Below are 11,193 nucleotides of genomic sequence, written 5' to 3' on the forward strand. Positions count from 1 at the left end.
GAAGTAGACGCTGTGGTTGCTCGTAAACTTCCGGCATCGCATCGCGGTAACGGTACAAACCTCCCTGTGAGAAGCCCAGCGGGCTCGCTGAGCGTTGTTTTCGTTTTGAGCCACAGCGATGGTCAACGCAGCTGGCCAAGGGTTAGGGTCTACCGAGCCCTGACACGCCAGGGGGCAAACAGACCGATAGAGGGCAGAGAGAACGCAAGGACTAGAACGGGGTCTCCAACCTTGGTCCCTTTAAGACTTGTGGACTTCAACTCCCAGAGTTCCTCAGCCAGCTTTGCTTTGCTGACTTTGCTGGCTGACGGACTCTGGGAATTGAAGTCCACAAGTCTTAAAGGGACCAAGGTTGGAGACCCCTGGACTAGAAAAGGTCTCTGTCTCTCTGTCTCTCTCATCCTTTGCAAAAGAAACGTGCCGGGTGCGCGCGTCACTCCTTTTAAGGGCGGTGAGAAAGGCCAGGACGCCCCACTTAGGGAAACACAAGGGGCGGAGCTGCGCTGCAAGGCTCAGGTTTCCCCAGGTGCAACCCAAGCCTGTTCCATGTAGCGGCTGGACCTGACGCTGGAGTCGGCGATGCGCTGCCCAGCCTAGTGTAGGGGAGGACTAGACTTAGACTGCGTTGTTATAGATTGAGGCAGAAGGGCAGAAAATGGATCCTCTTGGATTTCCTGGACACTCCAGTCAGATCCAGCTTTCTGGATGCTTGACCAGAACAATGCGAGAAAATGGCTGTGGCCCGGTTGGAAAGTAGTTTGGCAAAGCGCTTCTTAAGAACTGGCGGCTCAGGAAAGATCAGATCAGATCAGATCCGATTAAAGAAAAAGTGGGAAATGGCAGAGCTTCTCTCTGGAAGTGGGGGGTTGATTGGGAATTCCTATACTTTCCGGGCAAAAGTCAGAGGCACTACGCAAAAGGAGTCTTGGCAGTCTTATCCCAAATCACTATAGTTACCAAGATGAGCTTCTTGCCAGATGTTGTTTGGTGGGAGAAGGTAAAACATAAGGGTTGGAGACGAGACAAACGACAGGTGAGTCTTCACAGCTTTCTAAGAAAATTTTCATGTCAGATTGATGTTATACAGCCTCCCCAGGAATGCAATCTGGGTTTAAGGGGCTTCAAGTCACCGGTTGATTCCCGGTGATTGCCTAGGACAGTGTTTGCAACTTGCCTTCTTCCTAAAGCTGAGAGTAACTGTCCCAGGGTTGCCCAGCTTAGCTTTAAACCCAAGGCATAAATCAGTCTCCTCTTCTAGCCCGGTGTAAGAGGAAGGGCCTCTTAAATAAATACCACTTGGCAGGGTGGAATTCAACCCTTGCTTCTAACACAGAACCCTTGCTTCTAACATAATTCTGGGAGTTGAAGTCCGCCAGGCTTAAAGTTGCCAAGGTTGGAGACTCCTGATCTAGAGTTCATACAATGGTTTTCAGAACAGCAACACAGATATGCATGGTTTGCTTTAGAAAATGAGAAGATGCAGTTTTGCCCATTTCATGTAAATGCGCCTTCTGGTTTATTCGTGCATCCACTCTGCTCTTGTTCCGTGGAGGTTTGTACCTGAACCTGAAGTTGCAGTTTTCTGGTTTGCAAGGAAAATCTCTTTGATTTCCACCTATTGTTGGAGTATGAGCGGAAACGCCTATTCCTCTCAGTGGAAGTTGTGGGGTGGGTCTTATGAGCTCTTTGAGTTAGTTTGCGGCAACCTGATTTGGCAAACAGGGTGGGGAATTGGGAATAATTTATTGTATTTAAAATATGGCGTTGCAATAGGAATTCATGATATATAGGTCAAGAATAGCTCCCTTTCAAAGGAGCTTGGGGGTGAACAGACATTTTTAAACTCCACTGAGTCTACTAATCCCTTATTCAGTAGACAATTGAACTCAGGACTTATATTTTAACTATTATACCATGCAGATTTCTAGGTATATCTCCTAATCAGTTACAGACATATACAAAACAGTTCATATATAAGAACTGGTGGAACCAGAAAATAGACAAAGTAATAGAAAATGAAGGTAAAATGCTCTGTGACTTCAAACAGACAAGCACACACACAACATCTCAGACTTATCTGTTCAAGGCAAAAAAGTGGCTAGTGAGTGTGGCACTACCTGGAGACAGCAGAAGAGAAGGAACTGGAAAAAAATCACAAAATAACAAAGACCTGCAAATAGAAATTGAAGGACTGTCTAGTTGATATCCTTTGTTTCTTGAGAGTTGAGCCAAGAAGAGAGGCACTTCTTTGTGGACCCAGTTTAGTTGCAACAGATTACCAACCATGAAAGCAACCTGCCCCTTCCAGCTTTGCTTGCTCCAGGTTTGGTTAGCCATGACATCAGATGTCTGTGACATCAGAAAGAGATCCCAGGGTAGTCACATGTCAGATAAGCTGAAATGGCCAAAATAGTTTTGTACATCAGTTTGCAGTCTGCTGGACCAGTGCCTTGTGATCCTGAGATGAGTCTTCAGAATGGGGATTTGCCAGGGCAGTCTTCCAAAATCCACTAAGCCCTTGAAGCATGAACTAAAAGGTACCCAGTTTCTTCCTTCTGCATATGCTGTAATATTTAGAATAGTATATCAGCAAATGTCTAGTCATCAAGCTTCTTTGATTCCGTTTCCTAGCTTTGGGATGGGGTGGGCTATTAGCTTGAAACCTTATTTATTATTTTATTTATTTATTTTGTCACAACAGTATATATAAGCATAAGTATGTAATAACTATATTAATTGGATATAACAAAAGGAAACAATAGGACAGGAACGGTAGGCACACTTGTGCTCTTATGCACGCCCCTTACAGACCTCTTAGAAATGGGGTGAGGTCAACAGTAGACAGTTTTTGGTTAAAGCTTTGGGGATTTTGGGAAGAGACCACAGAGTCAGGTAGTGTATTCCAAGTATTAACAACTCTGTTACAGAAGTCATATTTTCTGCAATCAAGATTGGAGCGGTTAACATTAAGCTTAAATCTATTGTGTGCTCATGTATTGTTGCAATTGAAGCTGAAGTAGTCTTCAACAGGAAGGACATTATAATAGATGATTCTATGAGTTAAACTCAGGTCATGTCAAAGGTGGTGGAGTTCTAAGTTTTCTAAACCCAGGATTTCAAGTCTGGTGGCTTCCCCAACACCCAATACACAAGGAATTTCTGTAAGTTTTCACAGACTAAATATGCAAGTTCTAGTTCATTCAGTAAGGCTTGATAAACTTCCAGGGAATCTCATGCACTACATGGGTGAAGCTAATCTGTCTCCCATTTGCCTCTTCTGTCTGCCACTTGATGCTGCTGCCCCTCCAGCACTGGTTCTTTAGCAAATTTCACATTTACATGTGAAGCAACTGCCTGTGTGTCGCTCCTCATTCAAAATAAATGGCATGGTGGAGTGTGACCCAGTATATTTAGGGAGAGAGCTGGATCTGAATTTCTCTGATTGGAGAAACCCAAATCCAGATGTATTAGAGAAGGACTCAGATCATTCCCAGCCATTATCATAAAGGCTGTTTTGGAACAGTTCTGTTCCATCTGCTTAATGACAGGTGAACAAAGAAGGAAACAAAAAAGCCTACCCTGTTTCCCCAAAATTAAGACATCCTCTGATAATAAGCCCAATTGGGTTTTTGAGTGCATGCACTAAAATAAGCTTCCCCCGAAAATAAGCCCTCCCTGAAAATATTTAAACGCAGAGCTGGAAATCAGTTAAGACAGCAAGAGGAACCCCATCTTGCTCCACATGCCCCAAAATAATAAAGATCTCTCCAAAAATAAGGCCAAGCGCTTATTTTGGGGTTCAAAAAATATAAGACAGGGTCTTATTTTTGGGGAAACATGGTACAAACTAACAGCAACCAATTCTCTCCTTCCGTGTAGCTTTTAAATCAATTTTATGGTCAATTTGTAACTAATCAAAATGACACCAGAATGTGCACATATTCAAACTCTTCAGAATTCATTGTGTCAGAAACTGTCTGAAATTCAGGACAGAGGAAGAAGCAACAGAGTCCTAAAATGTTCCAGACCAGCTGTTTCACCCTTGAGATTCGGAGTTAAAATTTAAGTCCTGATATAAGACTGAACATGTCAGTGGTTAGTATGATTTCACTTAGCATTCAGGTAAAGGAAAACTGATATATCTTGCTCAGGACCATTCGTGTTGGAACACCCAGTATCAGCAGCTACACCCAAAACCTGAAGAATTGCTACCATGTTTCTCCGAAAATAGGACCCTGTCTTATATTTTTTTGAATCCTGAAATAAGGGTTGGCCTTATTATCGGGTGTTTGTGTGTGTCTTATTATTTTGGGGGCGCAGGAGGCAGCGAGCATGACCATCTCAGCCGTTTGTCAGCTGTTCGCTGGGGCAACCAAAGGTGGGAATCTCCCCAGTGTTCTTGGCACTCGCCTGCCTCCCATCCATCCATCCATCCATCCAACCAACCCCCTCACCTACAAACTCCTGCCCTCTCCTGCCTCTCTGCTGGGCGATCCCTGGCAGCCCCAGACACCCAAAGCCTGCACCTGCCTGACTCCCTTTTTCACAGCACCCGGCTCTTTATCGAGTGGGGTGGCATGTGGGGTGGAGGAGAAGCAAGATGCGTGGAGTGAGACGGGGCTCACTCTTCTTGCCGTCTCTTCTCCCACCCTCACCAGGGGCCAGCGAGACACGAGACACGTATCTTACCTGCCTTGCAGCTCTGTCGCGTGTCTCACTGTTGTTTGCAGGCAAACATGTTGTAGGGTAAAAACAAAGTTCTCACGAATTCGAGATGTTTGATTAAACTTGCGAGTTTTTTTTTTTACCCTATAATGTGTTTACCTGCAGACAACGGCATGACACGTGGTAGAGCTGCAAGGCAGGTAAGACGCACATCTCGTGTCTCCTGGGCCCCACCCCTCCCCACCTGCCATCCCCAAATTGCATCCAATTTGGGCAGGGGCAGGAAATCCTGCCATGCCCGGCGAAAGGGAGAGAAGGGACGGCAAGAGAAGCAAGCCCTGTCTCGCGCCACATGTCTCACTTCTCCTCCATCCCACCTGCCACCCCCCTCGATAAAGAGCCGGGCACTGTGGAAAAGGGAGCCGAGTGGGTGTGGGCTTTGGGTGTCTGGGTTTCTGGGGCAGCTGGGAGTCATCCAGCGGAAAGGCGGGAGCGGGGCAGGAGTTTGCAAGCGATCGCTTCCCCTTTGCCTTCTCTCCCAAAAGCACTCCTCGGGTGCAGCCACTTCTGCAGCAGGAGACTCGTGCCTCATGCCGGCCTTCCAAAGGGTACTGTTGCAGCAGCTACCCACAATTTTTTAACCCTTATTTCATCCCAACCCACGTGGCCCAGTACGGTCGGGACAAAATAAGGGTAAAAAAATTGTGGATAGCTGCTGCTACAGTACACTTCGGAAGACCAGCATGAGGCACATGGGGTGCATCGCTTGGCCTTCTACTGCAGAAGTGGCCGCAATTGATGGCAAAAGCAGCCACGCTTGCAGGAGGTGCCGGCTGGAGCGGCACCCATGAGGCAGCTGTTCCTGGATGGAATTGCCTGCTGTGACTGTCACCATTAGGTAAGGAGGGTGTGAGGCGTGTGGGGTCTGTCGCTTGGCCTCCAGCTTCTTTTGCAACCGCAATTGTCTGCAACAGTGGCTGTGCGTCCTGGAGGTGGCGGCCTGAGTGGCACCTGTGAATCAGCTGTGAATGGTGGCCTGAGCAGCTCAGCTGATCCAATTAAGTGGCCGAGAAGCTCTGAGGTAACCGGGGAAAGGAAGGGCTGCCTCCTCTGCTGGCCACGTGCACCCCATCACTAGGGCTTATTTTCAGGGGAGGGCCTATATTTACAGCCAACCCAAAAATCAGGCTTGGCCTTATTTTCAGGACATGTCATATTTTCCGGGAAATGCGGTATTGTGGGAATATAAATTACTGGATGAGAATGACTGACAGAGTATCTCACTTTAAGGTAGCTTTATGTGCAAAAGACATTCCACTGGATTGCTCACTCCGCCTAGCTGTATCTACATTTAATTGTATTGAAAATCTATAATAATAATAATAATAATGTTTTAATTTAATTTAAATTTAATTTAATTTTAATTTAATTATAAGACACTCTGTCCTTCGTAAGCTGTTATGGGTTCCACTTTGCAAAGTACAATTGTTTTTTAATAGAAACTGCCTGAGGAACACATCCTCCATGTGACTGTCTTTTCTTCTGTGCAGAAAAGTTGAAAGACTCTATCATCATCTTTATGTTAGGAGGTCCTGGCTCTGGTAAAGACGTGCAGAGTATCCGACTAGCTAGCAAATACGACTTCTCCCATGTGTCTATTGGAGAGCTGCTGCGAGAAGAAGCCAGCAGAAATACTAACAAAGGCAAAGCCATTAGGGATATCCTGCTGAAAGGGGCTCTGGTGCCCTCGGTAAGGCCCTACAGTGTATCTATTCTGGGCAGAATCTATTTTTATTAAGAACATTTTACAAACCTGGACTAGATGTAGGCTGTGCTTTCTTCCTACTGAAATGAATACAAAATACTCATTATTAAATTAAGGGCTATTTATTTTAAAGAATATAATGAGGATTCAGTCCACTCTGTTGCATTTTAAAGCAGCTCAGTATTTTCAGAGGAAAAAAATGATTTCTGGAATAACTGGCAGCATGATTATAATTACATAAGCAATATATCTGAGCCAATATTCAGTTCATCCCTTTCATTCTCATCCTGAAGATGGAGGGGTGTTTTGATGTGAACCCATCCATGTGTGTTAATTTCACTGTCAGTTATCATGCTTATTGCCATTGAGAGTCTGGAGATTCTCAATCAGGTTATGGTCCCAAATATGTTTTTTTCAAAAGGCAACTGGACTTTGTTTTTCCTTGAAGCTATTTTGTTTCTCATCCAAGAAGCTGCTTCAGTTCTGTTACCGCCACTGAGTTTACTTCTTCTACTATTTTACATTCAGTTATTGCCATTGAGAATTTACTGTTATTTGGATGTTAAGTGAGATTATTTAGAATCATTTACCATAATGCTTGACATGTCAGATTTTGAGTTAGATAAAACCTTTGAAATTCAGCATATTCTGTGGCAGAATTTGGGTTAGCGAAAGAAGGCTGATTATATATATATATATTTTGAGATCAGTCCAGCAATAGTTGTCCATAATAAATTTCTTTGCAGCCGTCTGCTATCTTTTCTTAGGATAGCAGGTGGGTCTCCCACAGAAGTTTTGCTATTAAATGGAAGCATTTAACATTCCAGCCTTAAATAAAGATCGTGACTGGGACTGAGACAATAATGTCACACAGTGGCAAATGGGTTATAACAATAGAGGGTTTTTAAAGGCTTCTTTTTAGCTGTGGAAAGCCAAATTGATGCGTGGCTTGGTTTAAAGAATAGCAGGGAATTGTACTCTGTGATTGGGTAGCTTTTTACCAGATTTAAGGGGTACAAACTCTGGAGGAATACTACAAAAAAGGAGACGTGAGCCCAGCACTGCCCATTCTGGCTGTAATCATCACCAAACTACAAGTGCAAAATATGACAAAATCATGATGGTGTATTTGAGATTTCATTGACTTCAGTCAAAAATCAAAACAGGTTTTAAGAAATAGACAGTTCCATCTCCCGCAGCTGTTCAGAAAGACAAAAGGCAAATGGAATTTCTAGAATCAGAAATACATGGCTGAGTATAAAGCCATTGTGGAGCAATACTGGAAATACTTTGTATACCCAGCTTGTGGATTTTCTGGAAAGATTTGGCTGCTTACAATGGGACCATTTCCGAAAATAAATTTAAAAAAACTTTCAATTTTCCCATTAAATTGCTAGTTTTGCGAAGAAGGCTAACTAGAGATTTATAAGCCAGTTCTAGGGCTTTGGGTGTGTGGGTGTGTGTCATGCATGTAGGTACCGTGTAAGATGATAAGGACTTGGTTCTGTAATTCTTTATAGCCAGCATCTGATTCTGGTTTTCTAGGACTATGCTGGGAGGAAATTGATATGAACATTGCATTTTTGAGGCAATAATAGCCTTTAGAGGCAATGACAGCCATTTCTCAGCTTTTCTTTTTAAACCTTTTTTGCTGATTCTCAAAGTCCAAGAAAGCTGAACTCTATTTACCATTTTGAATAAAAGGGCTGAACTTTTTTCCTGGCTTGCTGCCATAAAATTTTGGATATCAAAATGTTTAAACAGCTGTCCCTATCCTGAAAGGAAGACGGAGCAGTATGACTTGCAAAATTAGGGTCTTAAGAGATTCATTTCACTTTTCTCTCTAGGGCTACATCTTGGAACTGTTGACTGACAAGATGTTAAAAGCTGAAAATTTTAAAGGATTCTTTATTGAAGGCTTCCCCCGAGAAATCAATCAAGCCAGGCTGTTTGAGGAAGTTGTAAGTAGTGTGTGTGTGTGTGTGTGTGTGAGAGAGAGAGAGAGAGAGAGAGGATGGCTTAGTTTACAGCAGATGCAGGCAACCTGTGACCTTTCTAATGCTCAGACTTCAGTCTGCATCATTCCTTGCTGTTGGTCAAGTTTGTAGATTGAGAAACTGACACTATCTTGTCTATACTCACCATAGGATGTTGTGAATTGGAACAGGAGTCATTGAAGAATAATATGGAAGTTAGTACTGGGAGTATATTGGTTGGCTCAACATAGGACTGTTCTGTTTTAACTTGAGGAAAGAATTTGAATTGGCTAGTTTAGACCAAAATAAATCTATGTTAGATATTAATGAAAAACTAAGGGTGAAGCAAGGATGTTAAAAGAGATGCTGATCCTGCTGCAGAAGAATTGTGAAAGTATAGAGTAAGAAATGTAGTTCTGTTCAGTTCAATTAATTATTGCATACCTCTCCCCTACTAATATTTATTTTCATACTGCAGTTTCTAGGTTAGAAAGAGAACACCATCTCAATTTTTAAACTGTGAAACACAAATCCTCTGAAAACTTTAACTTGTAGTAATATTTTGGTTTGTTCACAAACATCTGGATATTTAATATAATTTTTCAGTTAACATATTAAGCTATGTATGAGCTAAAGGAGTTTACCTCTGATCTGAGGTCGTTTTTCTTCATACTGCCCAGATCGGCATTTTTAAACACGATATTCCCATTATTCAAGGTTTCTCAATACCAACAGCCTTTTGCAAACTTTTGAGTAGCTTTTCTTCAAATCAGGAAAACTGGCTTGCTTTTCAATATCCTTCTGCCACACTAATAACTTCCTACAGAAATATAAGTATGCTATGATATTTTAAGCATTGACTTCTGACCATAGTCTTCTCCATTCCCAATTAGAAAAGAGTTTCAGGCCAAGCACTGAACTGACCAACTTATGCCATTCCCATTACAGGTAGGACGTTTGCCCAACATTGTTATAGTGTTTGACTGTTCTACAGAGACTATGATCCAGCGGCTGATGATCAAAAACCAGCTGGGCCAAAGACTGAATGACCATGAGAAAATTATCCGGCAGCGGCTTGACACTTACTTTACATTATGTGACCCTGTCCTCACCTACTACCTGCAGAAAAGCATACTCCGGAATGTAGGTCTCTATCGTTTGCCCTTCCCCCTGATCCTGGGCAAAGAAAGCCTAGCTGCTTGGGGTGGGAGAACTATGCTCAGTTCTCCCACCCCAAGCTTGTTGTTGCTCAGTTTGATTGTGTTTTGGACTAAAGCAATATTTTCCAACAAAGATGCTCTCTCTTTCCCATTAAGCTTCACTTATGAAGCAGGTGATAAATATAAAATGATACCGGTAATGGGGGGGGCGGGGAGTTGTATGTGACATAGTTAAAATACAAAATGGAGAAAGTGTACTAAGAAAATATTTTAACATGATGCTATCACATAGATATACTCTTATACTCACATTAAGGTACACAAATTTATATTTGGGTTGGGTAAAGCTCACAAAACATTCCCTCCCACACAAATACACACCAGAAATTAGAACATTGCTTAGGGGAAACTTAAATTTGCTTCATTAGGGATATTATATTAGAAGCAATGCCTAATTTACTTTTCCTAACACTGTGTATAAAGCATATTAAGAAATTTGTGGTTGTATCGCAATCTGTATCACAATACAAACTTGTATTTTGGCTCCCTCTATTCACCAGCAGCATGAATCCTAAATGTTCAAATCATGTCCTATTTTTTTAAGCATGTTGCTTTTGATCCAATAAAAGAAAAGAGCTATATAGAATTCTTAAAAATATGAAGAGTATTTATTTTTTTCCCTTAGAATAGCTAAAATAATCTATCCAGTTTCATAATGTTGCTTTGTCTTGAGAGCATAGCATTCCACATGAATATATCCCAATATCAGTTAATTTCATTATTTCTTAAACAAAAATTATTACAATAGACCCTAAAAGGCTATTTTAGCATAAAATGAAATAATGGAGAATGAATTGATATTGCAGGCTAACTAGCTCTTACAATTTTCATATTATGTTTTTATTCCTCTCAGTCACCCAACAAAATTGACAGAAATAACTTCACAATAAATAAAGTGCATAACACATTTCTTCACTGAAATCACATTTTGCATAGTAAATTAACTGTCATAAGATGAAAAAAAGACTGCTCATTTAGGTTTTTTTTAAAGTTTGCCTATAACATCTTGGGAAAATGTCAGTGTTCAGGGGAACGTATTTGTCAGTATCCCATAATGGTGAGGGCTTATTTCCATACTTCCCAGCAGCATCGGAATAGATGGCAGTAGTTTATTTAAGACCATTTTACTGTATTTGGGCTTGTTTAGACATCCCCGTAACTGTAACTCTATGAGCTAAGGCAACCCTGTTTTTAAACCTGGTGTTACTCAAAGAGCTTAAAGAGGCTGGGGCATTCTAGAAGAGGTATCTAAGAATCCCATCACTGTTTTTGTATTTGCAGATCCTTGGGGAGGAACCCCCAGAAGTAGTCTTTGCCAAGTGCTGCAGTGTTGTTGATGATGTGATAAAAGCAGCTACCTCTGTGGTATAGCTATTTAGTTCTACAGAAAAATAAAATTAAGCTCTGGTCTATTACCTTGCCTTCATCAGAACTTTTTTTTTTTTAAATCCATTTTGGTTCACAACTGCATCAACCTCACCTAATAATCTGAAACATAGTGAGTGGTCCTGTCTATGACAATGTATTCAGAAATCTAGGTTAAACCATATCCTGCAATCCCCAAGAA

General features: G+C 41.9%; 1 protein-coding gene across 5 annotated transcripts; it reads left to right on the plus strand.

Annotated features, from left to right (window-relative positions):
• The first annotated feature begins 10 nt into the window (after positions 1–10).
• LOC131193543 (adenylate kinase isoenzyme 1-like) lies at positions 11–11,041 on the plus strand. Of its 5 annotated transcripts, none has more exons than XM_058173811.1 (6): positions 11–46; positions 2,427–2,537; positions 6,216–6,415; positions 8,278–8,391; positions 9,355–9,549; positions 10,908–11,041. In XM_058173811.1, exons 2-6 carry the CDS (start codon positions 2,477–2,479, stop codon positions 10,995–10,997), a joined length of 660 nt encoding a protein of 219 aa, XP_058029794.1. In that variant the 5' UTR covers positions 11–46; positions 2,427–2,476; the 3' UTR covers positions 10,998–11,041. The 5 variants fall into 5 exon arrangements, with proteins under 5 accessions (XP_058029794.1, XP_058029793.1, XP_058029792.1 ...); XM_058173810.1 differs by lacking the exon at positions 11–46 and adding an exon at positions 341–1,033; XM_058173809.1 differs by lacking the exon at positions 11–46 and having other exon boundaries at positions 341–2,537.
• Positions 11,042–11,193: the final 152 nt, after the last annotated feature.

The sequence above is a fragment of the Ahaetulla prasina genome, chromosome 2 (genome assembly GCF_028640845.1).
Source record: "Ahaetulla prasina isolate Xishuangbanna chromosome 2, ASM2864084v1, whole genome shotgun sequence".
NCBI classification, from domain to species: domain Eukaryota; kingdom Metazoa; phylum Chordata; class Lepidosauria; order Squamata; family Colubridae; genus Ahaetulla; species Ahaetulla prasina.

Bases quoted from the DNA above. Each gene is read 5' to 3' on its own strand.
- LOC131193543 (XM_058173811.1), top strand. From the start codon at position 2,477: ATGGGGATTTGCCAGGGCAGTCTTCCAAAATCCACTAAGCCCTTGAAG. The intron at 8,392-9,354 runs GTAAGTAGTGTG...TTCCCATTACAG, and splicing joins CCAGGCTGTTTGAGGAAGTT to GTAGGACGTTTGCCCAACAT. The intron at 9,550-10,907 runs GTAGGTCTCTAT...TTGTATTTGCAG, and splicing joins AGAAAAGCATACTCCGGAAT to ATCCTTGGGGAGGAACCCCC.